This window comes from Hyperoodon ampullatus (assembly GCF_949752795.1).
Source record: "Hyperoodon ampullatus genome assembly, chromosome: 9".
NCBI classification, from domain to species: domain Eukaryota; kingdom Metazoa; phylum Chordata; class Mammalia; order Artiodactyla; family Ziphiidae; genus Hyperoodon; species Hyperoodon ampullatus.
This window is the reverse complement of record NC_136922.1, coordinates 64,515,350-64,538,550: the sequence shown is the minus strand read 5'-3', so window position 1 is coordinate 64,538,550 and position 23,201 is coordinate 64,515,350. Positions and strand designations below refer to the sequence as shown.

General features: G+C 38.9%; 1 protein-coding gene across 2 annotated transcripts in view; it reads right to left on the bottom strand.

Annotated features, from left to right (window-relative positions):
- The window catches only part of AVL9 (AVL9 cell migration associated), a gene marked incomplete at both ends in the record, with an annotated part of 57,553 nt that overhangs the window by 24,536 nt on the left and 9,816 nt on the right, over positions 1-23,201 (bottom strand). For both annotated transcript variants that reach the window (XM_079712015.1, XM_079712016.1), the window contains 8 exons: positions 921-990; positions 5,590-5,628; positions 6,762-6,802; positions 7,972-8,038; positions 8,734-8,823; positions 11,551-11,622; positions 14,540-14,625; positions 17,024-17,144. In XM_079712015.1, the coding sequence (XP_079568141.1) occupies positions 921-990; positions 5,590-5,628; positions 6,762-6,802; positions 7,972-8,038; positions 8,734-8,823; positions 11,551-11,622; positions 14,540-14,625; positions 17,024-17,144 (586 nt within the window). The remainder of the gene's footprint in view (positions 1-920; positions 991-5,589; positions 5,629-6,761; positions 6,803-7,971; positions 8,039-8,733; positions 8,824-11,550; positions 11,623-14,539; positions 14,626-17,023; positions 17,145-23,201) is intronic.

Here is a 23,201-nt window from a genome sequence, read left to right as displayed (position 1 = left end):
AAAATAGAATGTTAACCCTAACAACTTTTTCCTTGAAAATTTTTATCATTCAAAGGTCCAGGGACTTCCCTGGTGGAGCAGTGGTTAAGAATCCGCCTGCCAATGCAGGGGACATGGGGTTGAGCTCTGGTCAAGGAAGATCCCACATGCCGTGGGGCAACTAAGCCCGTGTGCCACAACTACTGAGCCTGCGCTCCAGAGCCTGTGAGCCACAACTACTGAGCCCATGTGCCACAACTATGAAGCCCGCACGCGTAGAGCCCATGGTCTGCAATAAGAGAAGCCACTGGAATGAGATGCCCGTGCACCACAGCGAAGAGTAACCTCTGCTCACCACAACTAGAGAAAGCCCGTGGGTAGTAACGAAGACCCAATGCAGCCAAAAATAAATAAGTATAGTAACGAAGACCCAATGCAGCCAAAAATAAATAAGTATACATACTAATATGTATAAAATAGATAACTAATAAGAACCTGCTGTATAAAAAATAAAATAAAATTCGAAAAAATAAAAATAAATTAATATTAAAAAAAAAAAAGTCCAGGACAGGGCTTCCTTGTTGGTACAGTGGTTAAGAATCCGCCTGCTAATGCAGGGGACACGGGTTCAAGCCCTGGTCCAGAAAGATCCACCATGCCACTGAGCAACTAAGCCCGGCGCCACAACTACTGAGCCCATGTGCCACAACTTCTGAAGCTCGCACACCTAGAGCCGTGCTCTGCAACAAGAGAAGCCACCGCAATGATAAGTCCACGCACCGCAATGAAGAGTAGCCCCCACTTGCCGCAACTAAGGAAAGCTCACGTGCAGCAACAAAGAAAGATCCAATGCAGCCAAAAATAAACAAATAAATTATTTTTTTAAAAAAAGGTCCAGGACAAATTAAAAGAAGGAAGAGTAGAAACTGCTACGCTCTTACCTGGAAAAAGGGATAACACCGTCATCAGGGCACCCACCAACTTATTCACTGGAGAAATATAAAAGAGAACCTGAAATGGAGTCAATCAAAATTAAATCAGAAAATCCATGAGTCCACAGAGATACTTTAAAACAAGAAAAAAGAAAAGAAGGGAGAGGGGAAAACTCTTCTTTACAGAAGTATAACAGCTAATACATACAGAATTTATGATAGAATCCGAAAATCACCAAGCATCTATCATGGTTCAGGTAAAAATTACTAATGGATGTTAAAACTATTGTGAAAGGTTGTTGGGCAACAGGATATCTACATACCTTCAAATTTATCAACTCACAGTTTACCTATTAATTGCAAAGAGAAAAAACAAGTACCTAATTTAAAGAAACCTGGCAACCACCACCTGAATCAGATCATCAAATTTCACATTGCCAATAATAATACAAACAGTTACGGGGCTCCTGATGTGATGCCCCGAGAAGGACACACCACCACCTGTATTCTTGCCAAAAAAGTTTAATCTGAAACTAGTGACAACAATCAGACAAATCTAATATTATAATGCAACTAATCTGGATTCTTAAAAAAAAAAAAATTAAAAGACCAATGTCATAAAAACAAGAGAAACAAAAAAAAAGCGAGGTGGTGGCACTGTTTGAGATTAAAGAAAGCTAACAATGCAATAAATGATCCTTGGTCTCCAGATTAAGAAAAGCAACCAGCTTATAGGACATTATTATGACATCTGGGGAAATATGAAAATGGACTGTACATTAGATAGCATTTATTATATCAGTGTTAAATTTCTTGAATGTGAAAATAATATTTTGTCTATGTAGGAATGTACCCTTATTCTTAAGAAATATATCCAGGGCCTGTTAGGAATTGGGCTGCACAGCAGGAGGTGAGCGGCCAGCGAGCAAGGAAAGCTTCATATGCCGCTCCTCATCGCTCCCCATCGCTCGCATTACTGCCTGAACCATCCCTCTGCCCCGCCTCCGATTCATGGAAATACCATCTTCCATGAAACTCATCCCTGGTGCCAAAAAGGTTGGGGACTGCTGTCCTAAAGTAGTTAGGGGTGAAGAACCATGGTGTCTACAAATTAGTTTAAATTATTATGATTCAGGGAGAAAAATGAACACATATAAAACAATGTAATGTTTATGAGTTAACAACTCATAAACACAGATGAAGGGTATAAAAGTGTTCATTATATATTACTCTATCAACTTTCCTATAGGTTTGACATTTTTCAGAATAAAAATTGAGAAAAATTAATCTGGAACAGGGTTCAGTTAGATACTGCACTAAAACTAATGCTGGTGATAATTAAATTAGAGGAAAAAAAACAAGCATATAGTTGCTCAGGTGAGAGTTTTTTCTTTTTTTAAACAATTAAATCATTTAGTGGCACTAAGTGATATCCAGTAAAGCATAACACCCACAATCTCCTGTGCTCTCCTTACACATTGCTTATTTGAGCACTTTGCAAGTACAGAGAAACCAAGACTGCATTAAAAGATGTACTTACTTTATGAAATCAATATAAAAAGTGTGTACCTGTGATTTGCCACATTAAATAAAGTCTACTTGGTCATAAATGCCACTACATGTGGTTAGGCTAAATATTATTTTGCAAAATTTTGTTTCAGATACATGTATCCACATGTGCTCTAGGTTGCAATGAAAAACATTTTTTATTATGGGTTGCAATAAAAAGTTTGAAACTTACAACTCAACAACAAAAAAACAAACCTGATTAAAAACGGGCAAAGGATTTGGATACACATTTCTACAAGGAAGATATGCAAGTGGCCAAAAAGCACATGAAAAGGTGCTCAACATAACTAATCATTAGGAAAATGCAAATCAAACCCAGGAGATATCACCTCATACCTATTAGGGATGGCTACTATCAAAAAACCTGAAAATAACAAGTGTTGGAGAGGATGTGGATAAATCGGAACACTTATGCACTGTTGGTAGGAATGTAAAATGATGTAGCTACTGTGGAAAAGATGGCAGTTCCTCAAAAAATTAAAAATAGAACTACCATGTGATCCAGCAATACCACTTCTGGGTATACACTCCAAAAAACTGAAAGCAAGGTCTTGAAGAGACATATATAGACCCATGTTCACAGCAGCATTATTCATGACAGCCAAAATGTGGTATGTACATACATGGAATATTATTCATCCTTAAAAAGGGAGGAAATTCGGACATCTGTTGTACATGGATGAACCTTGAGGACACTATGCTAAGTGAAATAAGCCAGTCACAAAAAGAAACACTTATGATTTCATTTATATGAGGAACCTAGAGTAGCCCAATTCATAGACAGAAAGTAGAATGGTGGTTGCCAGCAGGTGGGAGAAAGGGAGAACGAGGAGTTAGTGTTTAATGGGTACAGAGTTTGAGTTTTGCACAATGAAGAGTTTTAAAGATGGATGATAATAGTACAACAACAGGAACATACTTAACACCATGAAACGGTACACTTAAAAACAGTTAAGATGGTTAATTATATGTTATGTGTATTTTACAAGTATAAACTTTTTTTAAAGGTTGAAACACTGTACTAGATTGTGTTAGTTTCATTCACTTTTTTAAAATTTACTTTCCTTCTGTTTGAATAAAGAATACATATTCATCCAGAAAGCTAGAATACAGAAAAGTGTACTTCCTTCTTAAAAATATAGCCGATATTCTCACCAAACTGTTGCTGTCTTTCCTCCTACTCTTTTCAATTAATATATATTTAATTATAAAATTGGAATCATGGGCTTGATATGTAGCTGGGCAAACTTTTTTCACTTAACATGCCATGAAACATCTTTACAACAATAAAAACAAAAAACACCCAGAATCTTTTTTGTTGTTTGGAAATTATATACAAAATAAATCAATACTTACTTAGTCACTGATAATTCATTATTAAAAATGACTCAAAGAATCTCTTTTTTTTTTTTTTTTTTTTTTTTTTTTGTGGTACGCGGGCCTCTCACTGTTGTGGCCTCTCCCGTTGCGGAGCACAGGCTCCGGATGCGCAGGCTCAGCAGCCATGGCTCACGGGCCCAGCCGCTCCGCGGCATATGGGATCCTCCCAGACCGGGGCACGAACCTGTATCCCCTGCATCGGCAGGCGGACTCTCAACCACTGCGCCACCAGGGAGGCCCCAAAGAATCTCTTAGATAGAGCTTTGCATCAACTAAGATTAATTCTGGAAATTAAACCTCTAAGAGGACAATTACTGGGCCAAATGGATAAACAGTTTTATGGAAACAAAATATACTGGATATTGTGAATGGCTGACTCTCCAACATCCATTCCACCCTGCTTTACTGAGCACAGTAATACAGTGTGTACAACTGGCCACAGATCCAGGGATGGCTCCTGATTACTCTAAACCAGGGGTCAGCAAAGTTTTCTATAGAGAGTCAGATAGTAAGCATTTTTCATTTGTGGGCCATTTGGTCTCTGTCCCAACTACTCAACCCTCCCACTGTAATGCAAAAGCAGCCATAAACAATAAGAAAAAGAATGCCTGTAACTATGTTCCAATAAAACTTTATTTACAATAGGTGGTAGACCAGATTTGGCCCTGGGGCCTAGTGTGCAGACTCTTAGTCTAAAACCCCTCATCTAAATCTTTGATCTAAAATCATTGCAATCCCATCCCTTTGTACTAGAGAGTGGTCTGGAACCCAGGTTTAAACCAATCAGTACAGGCATTTCTTTGGCAACAATTATTGGTTCTGGGTAGGCACATGGCCTCATAGGCCCAAAGGAATTGACAGGAAGAATCCTTATTAAATGGTTTGGGAAGAGGTATTATCTCTGCCACCAGTTATAGCTAAGGAAGCACATAGTTCAATTACTGTTGTCAGTTATCCTACACTACAAGGGAAGTTAGGCTCAAGATAAAGCAAGCACTGTGGACCGTAGAACAAAGAGATGGAAAAAATCTAGGTATTTAAATATATTGTCAAACCATTCAGTCAATCCACTCTGAAGTCTGAAGCGATCCAACACATTTCTTTTTTTTTTTTTTTTTTTTGGGGGGGTACGCGGGCCTCTCACTGTTGAGGCCTCTCCCGTTGCGGAGCACAGGCTCCGGATGCGCAGGCTCAGCGGCCATGGCTCACGGGTCCAGCCGCTCCGCGGCATGTGGGATCTTCCCGGATCCGGGGCACGAACCCGTGTCCCCTGCATTGGCAGGCAGACTCTCAACCACTGCGCCACCAGGGAAGCCCCCATTTCCTTATTTTTTAAGTCAATTTAAATTGAGTTTTCGGGACTTCCTTGGTGGTCCAGTGTTTAAGACTCTGTGCTTCCACTATAGGGGGCATGGGTTTGATCCCTGGTAGGGTAACTAAGATCCCTCATGCCGCATGGCATGGCAATCAATCAATCAATCAATCAATCAAGAGAACTTTCTGTTATCTATAGTCAAAACCATTCTGATAACTGAATACTATCAAATTGCCCCCAGAAAAGACTGCATGAATTTACACTTCTATAGTAGTGGACAAAAATATGTGCTTTAGCCCACTGTACTTTTATAGGCAAAAAAGTCTTAATTTATATTTTATCATTAGTTTCAATTTTATATAGTATTTAAGAAATGTCAATAAATATTAAATATTCCAAACATTCAAATCTCACCTTCTTTTCAAGAAGAATTAGTTTAAACAGGATTAGGACCTGAAGAAAGAAAAAAAAACTGTATTAAAATAAGAAACTCAAGCCTATTTTTCATTTGCCTTTGCCTCTCCTCAAACATAACCATGTATCATTGAATCAATAATATTAAATAATTCTAGAGCTTTAAACACTACATTGAAAATTATGAACTTATACTGAGAAATTCCTGTGTCCTTGAAAAATGTGTATACCACTTAAATTGCTATCAAATTGCACTTTTTGGAATAAGTTGCGCCATTTTTGCTTGAAATATCTGCAAGCTCCTTAAAGGTAAGGTACTATTCATTTAACTTCTGGATGTCCAGGGCATTCACAGAGCAGATACTCATTACAGCTGTTAAGTGAATGATCCATGTGTGTATGTCCCAGTCAACAGATGCCTTAAGAATAAAGATCAAAAGATATAAGCATAGATATTTTACTGGAAAATGTTTCACTCTCAGGGCAACATATAAAATATTCTGCAAGATAAAAACACGTTTCTTTCAGATGTGGTATACATATACAATGGAATACTACTCAGCCATAAAAAAGAATGAAATAATGCCATTTGCAGCAACATGGATGGACCTAGAGATTATCATACTAAGTGAAGTTAAGTCAGAAAGAGAAACACAAATGCCATAGGTATCACTTATATGTGGAATCTAAAATATGACATAAATGAACTTATCCATGAAAGACTCACAGACATAGAGAACAAACTTGTGGTTGCCACGTGTGTATGAGGTGGGGGGTGTGGGGGAGGAGTGAATTGGGAGTCTGGGATTGGTAGATGCAAGCTATTATATAGAGAATGGATAAACAGCAAGGTCCTATAGCACAGGGCACGATACTCAACATCCTGTGAAAAAAAGAAGTTTTTTCCCACTCTGATTTTATGATATCCAAAATTACAAAAACCATAGAAAAAAGTATCCTATCTTGCACAGAAATAAACGACACTATTTGTATACTTTTAGAAATTTCTATCATATAAGCACTACCAACACTTTCAACTTTATATCACTATGCCAGCTGTCTCAGAAAAACTAAAACATGGTTATGCCACACTCTGCATTAGACCATGCAGCTCATGGAATTTGCCCAGTTAAATAATTTTAGTACATCATAAATTAAATAACATATCATACCTTGTGTCGAAAATGAAGCACAAGATCTCGAGGAGATAGACCTATAACATTAAAAAAAAAAAAAAAAGCTAATCTGTGACTACCACCTACTGTTTTTGTCAAAGAAAGTTTTAACCTCCTCAAAAGAAAGGCAGGTAAAAGTAGGAATATGCAAATATTTAAATATTTATGTAATATCTCATTATGCACACGCATAATCAGAATTTATCAAATACTGTCAACAGTCAAAAAGCACTGCGATAGAACTTTCTGCAATAATGAAAATGTTCTAAATCTTCACTGTCCAATAGAGTAGCCATACGTGGTCACTGAGCACTTGAAATATGGTGTGACTGACAAACTGATTTTTAAATTTTATTTAATTTCTATTAATTCTAATCTAAATGTAAACAGTCACATGTGGCTAGTGGCTCGTGTTGTGGTCATGCAGCTCTAACACCTCCCCATTTTCCAGCCATCTTACAAATTACCCAAGTTTAGAAACTATGAAGCTTGTACTACTGTGGCAGTCAATCATTTAAACATGGTTTTTGGTCACTACACCCCATAGGCTACTATTTCTGAATCACAATCTTCTCTGATCATCTGCCATAAGACAAGATAAATTAATTTAGAGAAAAATATATTCTCAGAATAGGAGCTTTGTAACCAGCTTACATTACACACAGGATTGCAAAAGTGGAGTTCCAGGGTTTGGCTACATCATGCTAAAATGGGAATTGAGCAAGCATAAATCACTATGTGATCGACAATTCTTTTTAAAACATGAAAACGACATTTATTGAATGCCTAACACACGAACGAATGTTCTGGGTTGTCAAAATAGAATAAAACCCTCAACTTGAAAAATCTTAGAATAGAAAAGAGCTAATAAGCAGATCTCTCTCTCTTGCTCTCCCTCTGCGTTATGACAGGGAATTGACCTGGTCAGCATTAATGTAAGGAAAAGAAAAAACTTCCATTATTACTCTGAAAAGCAGAAATTTTCCACATACAATAATAGTTGTAAATTTTGATACAAGTATGTTACAACCCTTCTTAATGTAAATACTGTCTAAGAAGATATTTAAGGAAGCAGCGGCATCAAATGTTGGAGAATTTAGATCCCATATAGAAACGTAATTCTTATCATGAAGTTTTACATGCAACTCAGCATGCCAAACAAAAAGAAATGAGGGCATTTCTTCTGACTTGTAAAAAAGTAACTTACCAAGATATACCTGGGATCCTTCTAATGAAGTTCCTCCCAGGGAACTATTCATATGTTCATAGAGCTCCTGTAAAATACAAATTCAGTTTAGAACAATTTACTATCATTTTAGACACTGAATTAGAAATAGGATGACCAAGGGAAAATTGGTTCTTTAACTGAGGCAACTTTGTCTCTCTGAAACTTGCCAGTTTCCAGCAATCCTTCCTTCTCTTCCTCTACATATTAGAGCTTGATTCATTCCCATGGTGGTACGGATTCCTAGGATAAATTTCCTCTACTTCCCTGCTAAATAACTAACTGTCCTACTCTCACTAGAATCCAGGAGAGATTCATGTTCTATACATCCATGGCAGCCTCAAGAAAAACATATTATCCATCTTCAGTAAAGTAGGAATGTGGCTTTTCTGTGTTTTTTAGTATGGGAGTTAGGATCCAAAAATGTGATATATAAACATACTGCTCAGTGTATTAATAAGATAACAAATGTAGAGAAGAAATGCCATAGCGAAAGGGCTATTATCCATTAACAGAAACATTTATGTTATAGTCAACTGTCAATCATTATTTTCTAATAAAAGATGGTTTCATTAAGTTTAATAAATATGAACTGTACATTTTGGGATGATCATTGGCCCTTCAATATTATTTTCAAAGAAGAATGTCCTTCTTAAGCTAATAAATGATTAGCTCACACTATTAAAAATCTACTTGATTCATGAATCTGTCTTCACACACATCTATGGGGGGGGATAAAGTTACCTTTAGAATGGAAATTTGGGAAAAATCCTTCTCTTCAAAATATGCATGCGTAATGAGCTGAAGTTTTGCTTGAAGTAAGCCATAGAGAGGCTTAAAGAAAAAGAGAAATTACCATTAGTTTGATAATAGTAAAAAAACACCCCACGACTTTTTAACTTGAAAAGACTGAGAAGGAAAAAGTTACTGACAACTTTAGTATCTTATTATTCACAGCTGAACGTTGTTAAGTCACTGTTCTAACTCCTGGACTGCAGCTGCAAAGTGCCTGACCCACTCAGAGCACCGGGGTTGAGAGTGAGCACAGACCTCCTGGGTCTTGCTTCAGTCACTCAGCAGCGTAACTCTGGGCACTTAACCTCTCCACGTCTGCTGACTGATGTGAACATGGGTATATGAAAAGACAGTACATCTTATGGGGCTTTCTCGTATTAAATAACACAGGTAAAAGCACTTTCTAGAGTATCTGGCATATAGAAAGCACTTAAACGCTAGCCATCATTGTCATAAAATTTAAAACATATCATAATCCTGTACACTGTTCTGCTAGCTTGTAGTAACATTTAATCATCCTTATAGCACTAATTCTTATATTCAGTTGAACATTCATGATTAAATTTAATTTCATTTCCCCTTTTGCCCTCTATAGAGGCTTAAAACAAATAGTCTGTGTCCTTTATAATATCCTACGTAATATTCTTTTGTATATCTGAAAAAAGTTACTCCTTAATTCTTATTTCTCTATTTAAAACCTTCTTCCTACCATTTCCATCCTTTTATGTTCTGTTCTAGATGTTTTCTGGTTTCTGTGTCCTTTTTAGGATGCAGAGACTAATGCTGAATATATACTCTAATTAGTTAAAACAAGTAATACTGGAATAGTTTTCTCCCCCAATATCCCGGTTAATATATCATCATTTCTATCTAAATATATTTTTATACATAGACTAAAATGCACTAAGAACCACCAAACATTTTTGTGTGAGCTGGCTCTCACCATCCCCCTGCCTGTTTTATCTGTCTGATAAAACTGGCTTTTCACCCCAATTTTATCATATAGCAGTTACATGTTCATGAGAGTTAGACATTTCTTCTCTGAGATATATCTTTATTTGTGAAATGAGAACAATAAATACTTAGATCTCTCTTCTTATGAGGATTAAAATGACAACTATATCTAAAAAGTGCCTGGTATAGAATACTTGACATATAGGCACTTGATAAATGGCACTTATTATTATTATTACTGTTCTTTGAAGAATTATTCAGGAAGCCTTTCAACAAACATGTTGTGCTTATTCAATATCCAGCACTCCTATACTTTGGTCATCTGGTCCAGCATTAAAAAACAATAATTCACTGATGTATATTTTTTCAGGCTACCCTTCTAGAAACTGTGTACAGGAATCAGATTAGCAATTTACCAATTTTCTGATATTGAAATCTTTTATAACCATTCCTTTTCTAGGAGACTATTCTTGCCCTATATTTAAAATTACTTGGGACTTCCCTCGTGGTGCAGTGGTTAAGAATCCGCCCGCTATGCAGGGGACATGGGTTCAAGCCCATATGCCGCAGAGGAACTAAGCCCACGCACACAACTACTGAGCCTGCGCTCTAGAGCCCGCAAGCCACAACTACTGAGCCCGCGCGCCTAGAGCCTGTGCTCCGCAACAAGAGAAGCCACTGCAATGAGAAGCCCGTGCACCGCAAGGAAGAGCAGCCCCGCTCGCTGCAAACTAGAGAAAGCCCGCATGCAGCAACGAAGACCCAACGCAGCCAAAAAACAAACAAAAAATTACTATCTTGGAACAAATACCCTGATCCTCAAAATCGTATTAGTAAGGTCCATAGTACTAAATTATTCTCACTCAGGTTTTGTTTTTTTCTTTTAAAGCTTAGTACTAAGCAAGCTACATTTAAATTGTCTGTGAATATAAGAAATTGGAACAATTGCAGAAGAAATAATTAAATAAAACCATAGTTTTGTTGGTGACTAGGCTAATGAAATATTCTCAGTTTTGCATTAGGTTAACTGCAGAAACATCTGTACTCAGTAATCACATAGATCTAAGATAATTAATATGATAGATATCTAGATATTTTTTTCCCACAAACAGAATTGGGGGGACTATATTTTACATGTAGAACTAGGCATCTGGTGTTACTGGTAAAGGTGTTATTAACCCATTAATAATACAAATGGGACATCACAAATGAGTTAATAGAGACAGTTATGAAAAATAAGAAATGCTATATATTTTCTTTTGAAAACTAAAAAGTTAAAATGATTATAAACTTGCATCTGATCAACCTGTACAGAGAAGACACAATTTTAAAGTGTTGTTATAGTACAATTCATTATGTCATTTCCTTTCCTCAAACATTTTCAGTTTTTAAAGAGCAAGCTAGGGATACAATTTTTCACTGCAAAGAGCCATGCCCTTTTGTATCATCAATAAAATCTGAGTAATTATGATACTTTGAATTTTAGTAAAATATTACTTATCCACAGTCTCGAGAACAAGACAAAGCTGGATAAATTAAATATATCAATGCCTCATTTTGCTTACCTATCAACCTACTTCCCCAAAACTGATCTATTAGATTTCCTCCCTCTTAACTAGTTTTGGGCAGAGGGGAAATGAGAGTGAACCTGCTGAAAGGCAAAGAGGAGATGCAAGAGCATCAACAATAAGCCTCTGACTAATTTTAATATATCACTGTTTTCATAAATCTCTCCTCATTCTAATAATGCTTTATCATCAAATAAAAAGCTGCCATGAGAGTTTAACATTAACAGGTTATTTGGTCTCTTACCAGCTTGCTTAGAACACAGACACTTTTCTGAACGGTCTCTCTGGTGATATCTGCTTGCCGTACTTTCAACGCCTATTATAAACAAATAGTCATTATTAAAAATATTTCATGGAAATATTTAAAAATAATTATTTTTCAATATAAAAGAGCAATCAGAAAAAGTATCTTACACTTAATTAAAAGTACTTATTGAGAATCTCAGAAGGTATTTATTGAATGAATAAGTGTCAGCCAGAGCACTCTGCCAGAATCTGGCAGGCAACGGGAATATAACAGTGAGAGACAATCTCTACTCTCAAGGAACTGACAGTCTGGTGGAGATTACTTTATGTGTAAATTGCCACATCCGTAATGCAAATCAGTCATCCCTGGTTCTGGTTTTAAAATGGACACCCCTTTCGGAGACTAATGTTTCTGGTGAGAAAGGGACAGTTTAACAGCTTGTTTCTCCAGAGATGGAAGAGTTGTCAGCAGTTTTGTTAAGCTGGTTATTCTACGTTACTGGAGTCTATCCTGGCACACCTGTATTGTATTGTAGCCCAGCCCTGAGCCGTAACTCAAGCCTCGGTGATTCTGAAGATGATTACATGAGATATCTGCAGTTCTCTGCTAGTAGGAAACAGGACTTGATCAACCTCAGGTAAGGCTGTGAGGGCAGTAAGAACGACTCTTCCCCCTCTAGTGTACTGCCTGACGTCTCCTTGGATCTCCATGGATCCTGAGGACCATGGGGTCTCAGTGTCTTCAACTGCCTGAGGACTGATGATTCATCATTAGATTACATCAAGAGTAGAGCCTTTCCTCAATCTGTTTCTACCTCTTTACCTTGATTGGATTCATCCGTGGGGTCTCAGCTTTGTTCAAAAGGAAAGGAAAGGCTTTCTCCTAGGCTCTAGGGCTCTCTGATGTCTGGTTTATCTGTCTGGTTATCAGATGAGGTGAGAACAACCTGGAGAAATGGGCAACCCCAATATACTCTGGAGTGGGTGAGACTCAGGAGGTGACGGAGACAAGCAGTATGAAATGCCACTTAAAGGCTGTCTATGTAGAGCATGAGAACTGTTGTTAACGACGACAGCATCAGAGGAATAATTTTACTAGTGGTTATATAATTTACAGAGGATAAGAGGTAGTGAAAGGAACAGATTTCCAAGAAAGGGCAGCAGCTCAATTCATCTCATCTAATAAGATGTAAGGTACATGAAGAAATCAAATGCGTAATTATTCGCAGGTTTCTTTAATCTTTAAACTCAGTTATTCATTTGAACCACAAACATTTACTGGGTGTGTCCTATGTTCCAGGGCCTGTGCATGGAGGGTTATTTCACGGTAGTTAACTACTTTGGGTATGCTGGGATTTATTCGTGCAGTTTACTTTTAAATGCTTCAGGGAAACACACACACACACACACACAGAGCAAATGTGGTAGAACATTAACAACTGTTGAATGTAGATGGTGGGTATACAGGTGTTTATTGTGCAATTCTTTTAATTTATCTACGTGTTTGAAACGTTCATTATGAAAGTCGAAAGAAATTTTTTAAAGACTTACTAAGTTAATTACCCACCTGAGGAAGCTTTTAAAACTTTGCAATTGCCTAGGATCTACTACCAGAGATTCTACTTCAGTCTGTAGAAGGAAAGGCCCGGCAAGTATACTTAAATTAAAAAAAAAAGTCTCTGGGGCTTCCCTGGCGGTCCAGTGGTTGGGACTCTGTGCTTCCACTGCAGGAGGCACAGGTTCGATCCCTGGTCAGGGAACTAAGATCCTGCATGTTGGCCAAGTCTCTTGGCAAAGTCTCCATGTAGTTCTGGTTAAAAACCATTGTTTTAGAGCAGTGGTTCATAGTCTTGCCTACATATTAGAATCACCTGGGGAACTTTTAATACTCCTGATGCCCAGAACATTAAATGAGAATCTCTGGGGTTGGGACCTAGTCATCCCAAGTATCTAAAGCTCACCAGGTGATTCCAACATGAAGCCGAGGTTGAAAAGCACTCACTACTTCAGAGTATTAATCATTTCATAAGAGGAAAGAGATCTTTACTCAGAAAGGGTATCCCCACCACAAAAAGAACAGTGCTGTGTAGAAGCAAACCAGGAAAGGGGAAGCTACCCATCCTGGTTTATTTAAATTTATTAATTAGAGATATTATAGTAAGTTAGGCATTAAGCGGGAAGGTAAGTTTAAGAATGATCAAAATCTTAGTTATATATAATTAAGATAACTTGCAAGTAGTTTGCAGCTACTACAAGTACTTTCCATTACTTCTAGAATGTTCCTTAAAAAAAAATACAACACTCATTACCATTCCATTTTTTAAAGTTACATACCAAACACTAGAAATAGAAAACTCAAGGACACCATGAAATTGACATACAGTATTTTGAAGACAAATGGATAATTTTGTTATCAATATCTAAAAATAATGTACAAAATATTATACAATATTGGGCTTCCCTGGTGGCGCAGTGGTTGAGAATCTGCCTGCCAATGCAGGGGACACGGGTTCGAGCCCCGGTCTGGGAGGATCCCACATGCCGCGGAGCGGCTAGGCCCGTGAGCCACAACTACTGAGCCTGAGCGTCTGGAGCCTGTGCTCCACAACAAGAGAGGCCACAACAGTGAGAGGCCCGCGCACCGCGATGAAGAGCGGGCCCCGCTTGCCACAACTAGAGATAGCCCTCACACAGAAACGAAGACCCAACACAGCAAAAATAAATAAATTAATTAATAAACTCCTACCCCCAACATAAAAAAAAAATTATACAATATAATTAGTCGCCAATGTCAACTTAGAAAAACATTCACGTGAATAAACTGGTACTATAGAGAAAACAGCTACATAGTTTATAAAAATTTAAAACAATATCACAGGTACCACATGAAACATAAAGATTATGTATTTCCCTAAATTCTACATCTTAAGTGGCCAACAATTAAACAATTTTTTAGTGTTTTTTGGTGTTATTCATTTTAACTGTACCTTGGCTTCAATTTGTCGATAGCAAGAGATACCATATACAGTGGCTCCGTTTCCATTTCTGGGTGGCAAGTGAAAAAACACAGTATCTAAGAGATATACAGAAAAAGGTAAATACCGAAGTGAACTACCCGTATTAATAATGAACTTTGACATTATAATGCAGTCACTTAAACAAAATGATGAAGTAACAAGGAACCCATGTCAGACTTATTTCTAGCATCACAACCACTGGTTTCTTAGAATTCCTCTCACTGCCTTCCAGTGTGCACTCATCACAAAAAGCCCAAGAGGCTGAAGCATAACAGGTCGAATTGAGACTACAATCACTTTTCTCAGAAAATACTTTATTATACAGGATTATTCCAGATAAAAAGAAAGTAAAGGGGCTTCCCTGGTGGCGCAGTGGTTGAGGGTCCGCCTGCCGATGCAGGGGACGCGGGTTCGTGCCCCGGTCTGGGAGGATCCCGCATGCCGCGGAGCGGCTGGGCCCGTGAGCCATGGCTACTGGGCCTGCGCGTCCAGAGCCTGTGCTCCGCAACGGGAGAGGCCACGGCAGTGAGAGGCCCACGTAATGCAAAAAAAAAAAAAAAGAAAGTAAAGAATCATACAGGGAATTCTCTGATGGTCCAGTGGTTAAGACTCTGCACTCTCACTGCTAAGGCCCTGGGTTCTACTCCTGGTCGGGGAACTAAGATCCCATAAGCTGCATGGCCAAAAACAAGAAAAAAAAAAAAAAAAGTTTATCCTTAGGGACTTCCTTGGTGGTGCAGTGGTTAAGAATCCGCCTGCCAATGCAGGGGACACGGGTTCGAGCCCTGGTCCAGGAAGATCCCACATGCTGTGGAGCAACTAAGCCCGTGTGCCACAACTACTGAGCCTGCACTCTAGAGCCCGTGAGCCATAACTACTGAGCCCACGTGCCACAACTACTGAAGCCCGCGTGCCTAGAGCCTGTACTCTGCAACAGGAGAAGCCACCGCAATGAGAAGCCCGCGCACCGCAATGAAGAGTAGACCCCGCTCGCCGCAACTAGAGAAAGCCCGCACACAGCAACGAAGACCCACCGCAGCCAGAAACAAACAAATAAATAAATTTATTTAAAAAAAAAAAGAATCATACAAACCAAAGGGAACACATAAATTTTGAATAGGTCCAAGAAATTCTTGGGACAATTGGGGAAATTTGAACATAGATTAGATATGAGATGGTATTATGGAATTACTGTTAAATACCTTAGCTGTGGTAAAAGAACTGAAAGTCATCCCGGGGAATGATCTTATTTTTACAAGATGCAGGCTGAAGTATTTAAAGTGTCATGATGTTTGCAACTGACTTTCAAATAGTATAGGCAAAACTGTACACATATATAAAGAAAGTTTGTGGAATATTTACCATTCTTCCAACTTTTCTGTATGTTTAAAAGCTTTCATGATAAAAAAAGGTTAAAAAAAGAAGACTTGTGAGGTTAAAAGTACAGCATTTTAATTTTATGTTAGGGACTTCCCTGGTGGCACAGTGGTTAAGAATCCACCTGCCAATGCAGGGGACACGTGTTTGAGTCCCTGTCTGGGAAAATCCCACATGCCGTAGGGCAACTGAAGCCATGCGCTACGACTACTGAGCCTGCACCCTAGAGCCCGTGCTCTGCAATGAGAAGCCAGGGCAATGAGAAGCCCACACACCGCAATGAAGAGTAGCCCCCTCTCTCCGCAACTAGAGAAAGCCTGAGCACAACAACTAGGACCCAATGCAGCCAAAAATAAATAAATAAATAAGTTTAAAAAATTAATTTTATGTTAAACTGCAGAGTAATATTTGCTTCATTTCATACAAAAATTAGTAAATATTAGAAAAACAAGTAGCCAAACCAAGTTTAATCTTGTGTCTTGGTAGAGCCTCTAATACCATGATAAAGTATAGTATATTTCTTCATTAAGCCATTCAAAGCACTCATCTATACGGTGATAGGAGACTCAGTACTAACTTCACAGCATTGCTTTCCTTGAGGGTGTTAACATGCTCCCCACGCATGCAAGCAAACTTTTAAGCAGAACACTGTGATGGCAGTGCTCCAGAGGTGGAGAAACAATCCCAGCTGTTTTCAGGTGGGCACTGGAGGACGAAGCTAGAGCTCCAATCAATCTGCAGCTGGTGCAGGTAAAGCTCCTTAGTTTGTCTCTGAGAGGAGTCTGAAGTTTAAATGCAGAAGGTGCTACCAGGAGCAGATGTCCTAATATGGCTAATCACTTACTTTGGCCAGAGCTCTTGGCAAAGGAGTGGCCAGTGTTCACCAACCATTACCAATATAAGCCTGGCACTTCTCTGCAGATCCTCTAGTATATGACTAACTAGTCATCTCCAAAGAAGCATTTAAATATTTTATGAATAGTCACAATAGGCCAAAGGTCTTTCATTACCAAAGTACTCAGACTCGTGGCAGATTTTTTAAAAAGCCACCTACCAATTGCTCCACTGTTTACATACCTTCTTGGTAGTTGTGTGCGCCATCTGGTAAGGCAAGGAAGGGCAAATATTTCCATTCTTCAGGTAGAGTGTGACTGTCATGTCCATCTCCTGGAATCAGGGGCGGGTAAGAGAATTCAACCTAAAATGGTAAGGAATGTTAGCCAACAGGTTGATGATCAAAGGGAGCATTATATCCTGGCAGACAAAAATGCTTTCAAATTCTGAGTGACAGAACTAAGGATAAGCCACACTTCTTGATGCCATTTTCAGCAAACCTATGGTATATAAGAGGAAAAAGAAAAAGGGAGGAAAGCCACGGAGCAACTAAGCCCAGGTGCCACAACTACTGAGCCCGCGTGCTGCAACTACTGAAGCCCGCGCGCCTAGAGCCCGTGCTCCGCAACAAGAGGAGCCACCGCAATGAGAAGCCCGTGCACCACAACGAAGAGTAGCCCCTGCTCGCTGCAACTAGAGAAAGTGCGTGAGCAGCAATGAAGACCCAACGCAGCCATAAATAAATAAATAGATACATAAAGTTTAAGAAAAAAACCCTAAAAAAAAGAAAGAAAAAATGAGGAAAAAAAATTTGTAAGCCTTTTCCCCCTTTTTTATTTAAAGGAGTTTAACTTTGATGTGCACAAGGGTAGGGGGTAGTGGTGGTGGTGACTGGATTGGAGATGTACATTTGGGAGCTGTTATCAAATAGATGGTAACTGAAGACATGGAGCCCTGAGAAAAACCAATATCCTCCTGAACTGAGGAGGAGAGATCCAACAAAGAAGCCTAAGAAGTTGAGCCAAGTTCTAGATTTGCTTCCCATCAATTGGCTCCCTTGCTCCCAATACTTGAAGCTTTGAGTCTATGGTTTCGATGGGTTGTTAGGGAGGTGAATGGGCATTAACCACCACTTCAGGTTATTTTTTCCCCAAGACTGAGAACTGATCAATGAAGTCTCTCTAATACTGTTTGTCTTGTAGAAATAACAAAGTTTCTAGTATAAGCCCCCAGTTTCTGGCATTCCCTAGGTTTACTAACATTTTCCCCTTGCTTATGGGTTTTTTTGTTTGTTTGTTATTTCAATGAGACTTTTGGAGAGGAAGGCAGAATTAAATGCTGAGGACTTGAGTTATCATACTGATGTAAGTTCTAAGTGTCTTATGTTTAATTTTCTTTCAAAGTATATTTAAGCAGGAATTTGCATTGCATTAGTAATAAATACACTGAAGATGGAACAACATAGGGATAAGAATCACTTTTAGATTCCGTCTTTAATGTGGAAAGACATGATGGCTCATTTCCCCACATCTCAAGGTAATCAAGGTGCCACTAGTCACATGAGAGCCGATTATAAAAGGGATTTAATAATGATTATTTTTAACAGGTGATCTAGTTCTATATTGAAAATGTTTAAATTTCCCTGTGCCCACCTCCAAAAGCAATCAACATTTCAGTTTGAAAGGATCAGTTACTTAACATCAATTAATGAAGGCTGGGCATAAATAATCTCAAGCTACATTTCACATTTCTCTGTATCTTCTCTATCATACCAGTTTTATATTGGCAAATCTTAAAAGTGTAAGGGAAGGCAAGGTGTGCCATAAAGGGAAAGACATAAATTCAAAGCCGATGCTATGAAGCTGGTAGTTACAGAGCTAAAAAAAATTCCCAACTCAGAATTCTTACTTTAACAGGGGGGGAAAAAAAAAAAGAAACAAGAAATAAATTATTGTATTTTATGTAAACACTAAAGTCCAATATATAACACATAAGAAGTCTTGGTAATTATCACAAAATAATTTCTTTTGGAAAACCACTAATTTTTATGTATAGTATTTATTTTAAAAGCATTTAGTATGGAATAAACATGCTTTTAAATAAATATAAACATCATGGACTCAAATTCTCACAAACGCATCACGAAGTATGTTGCTCTTTAGGATCCAAAAAGTTTGCCAACTAAAAATTATCACTTGCAATCTGCCTCTACAAGGATTAGGTCACTAGCCACTGCAGTCACTGACCTTCAACACACCCTGAAAGGAGTTCAGGGTGGAGATCAGGCATGAGGCACTCTGTGATCTGGGAAAAACTGGCAGAACAGGCCTTCAGATAGTTAGATCTTTTCAGAAGATTTGAGCCCAATTTCTTGTATCTTCTCATATCTAGAAAAGCACTAAAATCATTAACGGAGCCATCTGCCCCTCGTGACCAGCAGCAGCCCTCTGCCAAAATGTGTGCTTGATTGCACACATCCCCCTTCACCAACTCACACGTATACTGGGACTTCCATGGTGGTACATCGGTTAAGAATCTGCCTTCAGGGCTTCCCTGGTGGCGCAGTGGTTAGGAATCTGCCTGCCAATGCAGGGGACACGGGTTCGAGCCCTGGTCCGGGAGGATCCCACATGCCGCAGAGCAACTAAGCCCGGCGCCACAACTACTGAGGCCTGTGCACCTAGAGCCCGTACTCTGCAGGGAGAGAGGCCACCGCAATGAGAAGCCCACTCACCGCAACTAGAGAAAGCCCGTGGGCAGCAACGAGGACCCAACGCAGCCAAAAGTAAAATAAATAAATAAAATAATAATAATAATAGATTTAGGATATTTCCTTAAAAAAAAAAAAAGAATCTGCCTTCCAATGCAGGCGATGCAGGTTCAATCCCTGGTCAGGGAACTAAGATCCCAAATGTCGAGGGGCAACTAAGCCCAAGTGCCACAACTACTGAGCCCACACGCTGCAACAAAGAGCCCGCACACCACAACGAAAGCCCAGTGCAGCCATAAATAAATAAACAAACAAACAAAATCTCCATTAAAAAAAAAAATCACAGGTATACTAACCTCTACTGCTACTTCTTCAGAGCAGCTCCTCAGAGGTTTCTGAGAGGCTGTCTCCTGGGCTATAGTCCTCATTTTGCCCCAAATAAAACTTAACTCACAACTCTCACATTGTGTGTGTGTTTTTTTTTGTATTCATTTGACAAGTTTAATCTAGAAAATTCCAAAATAAAGTAGTATGACAACGCTCAACCTCTTATTTTATTTATTTATTTATTTATTTTGGCTGCGCCAGGTCTTAGTTGCAGCAGGTGGGATCTTGGTTGGGGCATGCGGACTCCTTAGTTGCAGCATGTGAACTCTTAGTTGTGGCATGCGTGTGGGATCTAGTTCCCCAATCAGGGCTCAAACCCAGGCCCCCTGCACTGGGAGCACGGAGTCTTACCCACTGGACCACCAGGGAAGTCCCTCAATCTCTAATTTAAACATGGAAATGAAATTTGAAATAATAAAGTTTTTACTCATATATTGAGAAACATGAAAAAGATTATTCATATTTTGTGTTGACAAGAGTATGGGGCTTGGCTGTGGGACTGTAAATTGGTACAGCAGTTTGGATGACTATTTGGCAGTATTATCAAATCAACAATACATTGACTAAGCAATTTCAGTTTTAGGAATTTATCCCACGAATACACAGATATTCACACAGATAAGTACAAAAATACTCACAGAAACATGACTTATTGAAGCATAAAAATCGGAAACCTAAATATTCGTCAGAAGATTGGTCAAATAAATTTTACATCAGTTCTATCCAGCTGTAAAAAAGAATCGTAGATTTATAATATATTGATAAAGCAAGATAGGTATGGTATAGTATATAGTAGGTAAAATAAGAGCCCTCCAGACATGTCCATCTCCTAATCCCTAGAGTCTGTCAATGTTACCTTACAATGCAAAAGGACAGTGCACATAAGATTATCTCCAGATGGGGATTATCCAGGCAGTCCCAATGTAATCACAAGGGTCCTTATAAGAGAAGGCAGAAGAGACAGAGTCAGAGATATTTGAAGATGCTATGCTTCAAGATGCTTTGAAGATGGAGGAAGGGACCATGAGCTAAGGAATGCAGGCGACCTCTAGAAGCTGGAAAAGGCAAGAAAACTGATTCTCCCTTAGAGCATCCTGAAGAAACACAGAGCTGCCAACACCTTGATTTTAGCCTAGTGAAACCCATTTCTGACTTCCAGAACGCTAATAAATTTGTGTTGTTTTAAGTGTGTTGTTTGTGGTAACAGAAGCAATAGAAAATTAATACATACTGTTAAATTTTAAAAGCAAGCAGGGTATCAGTAAATATAGTATAATCCTACTTATACTGTGATTCCATTTATGCAAACAATTATACATCTTTGTAAATGGATTAAAAAACATGCTTGAAAAAACCTTTAATAGAGGTTTTATCTCTGGAGAGGTGAAAAGAGTTGGGGATTGAAGCTAAAGGAATATTCCTGTTAATTTTTTTCCATCTTTTTTTTAAATTTCTAACTTACAGAAAATTTGAAAGAATTCAAAAATCTTGTAACTTTCATCTATATTCACAAACTGCTGATTTTTTGGCCATATGTGCTTTATTTGTGTTGCACGTGTATACAAATACTTTCTAAACCATTTGACAATAAGTTGAAAATATTATCATTTACTTTTAAGTAAATTGGTATTTATTTTTAAATGATTGCTTTTTTAATTAATTAATTAATTAATTAATTAATTTACTTTTGGCTGTGCTGGGTCTTCGTTGCTGTGCGCGGGCTTTCTCTAGCTGTGGTGAGCGGAGGCTACTCTTCCTTGCCGTGCGCGGGCTTCAGTAGGTGTGGTGGCTTAGTTGCTTCGCAGCATGTGGGATCTTCCCAGACCAGGAATCGAACCTGTGTCCCCTGCACTGGCAGGTGAATTCTTAACCACTGTGCCACCAGGGAAGTCCCTAAATGACTACTTAAAAAAAATTTTTTTTTTGACGTGGACAATTTTTAAAGTCTTTATTGAATTTGTTATAATATTGCTTCTGTTTTATGTTTTGGTCTTTTGGCCGCGAGGCACGTGGGATCTTAGCTCGTGCCCCTGTCTGGGAAGATCCCACATGCCGCGGAGCGGCTGGGCCCGTGAGCCATGGCCGCTGAGCCTGCACGTCCGGAGCCTGTGCTCCGCAACGGGAGAGGCCACAACAGTGAGAGGCCCACGTACTGCAAAAAAAAAAGAAGAAGAAGAAGAAGAAATGGTGACATATATATTTTTTAATATTTGGCTGCTTTGGGTCTTCGTTGTTGTGCGCGGGCTTCCTCTAGTTGTTGCGAGCAGGGGCTACTCTTTGTTGTGGTGCGCAGGCTTCTCAGTGTGGTGGCTTCTCTTGTTGCAGAGCATGGGCCCTAGGTGCGTGGACTTCAGTAGTTGTGGCTCTCGGGCTTAGTTGCTCTGAGGCATATGGGATCTTCCTGGACCAGGGCTTGAACCCATGTCCCCTGCATTGGCAGGTGGACTCCCAACCACTGCACCACCAGGTAAGTCCTGTGACGTATGTTTATCCTCCAGGAATGGTAAAAATTACAACCCCTTTCCATAGTTCACAAGTCAAACTGGGGTGCTCTAATCAGATTCCATCTACTTTGTCTTCAGAAGCAAAAGACTGAAAAAACAACAATGAAAAACTACAAAAACAAAATAATTAACATAGTGTCCTGGTGTGGACTTTGAGTACTTCAAAAATATCCTTTGTTCACTGTCTAACAATCCACTCCACTGTCAAGAGAACCATAAAAGCCACAATGCTAAACAGCACACAAATTAAACACATCCTTGGACCCCACAGATATGGCTACAACAGGGCTTACTAAGGGAAGGAGAGGGCTTCCTGAAGTTCTGAAGCCACTGCTCCACCTCTCCGCTCCCTTCGTAAGTACCTCAGGGATTTTACCTCCTTTATCAGAAGCACAGGGTACTTGTTTTCTTAACAGTCAAAACATTTTAGGCACCAAGGCTCTGTCATGATGTTTTTCAATTTAAATGAAACTTTGGACATAGAAGACACATCTTCTCTGAGTTATATTTTCCCTCACAAATTTCTTGACGATTCAATAGTAGAAAAGAAATGGCACTCTTCCTCATTAGTCTCTTACAAAGCTGGCAGAGCTGAAATTACAAAGGGATATTAGGAATACTGTATGTAAAGTTCCTCTAACACAGGAGAGCTAGGAAGAGGATTTATAAAAAACATAGGGTGGAATGATGAAGACTGGTCTTCTGGATGAGATGATATAAATAGAACATTATTTATCCCTACGCTATCGAGAATATATAAAGATGATTATCAAAGCTACAAAAATTATTTTCTTGCAGGAAAAAAAAATTAGAAACTTCC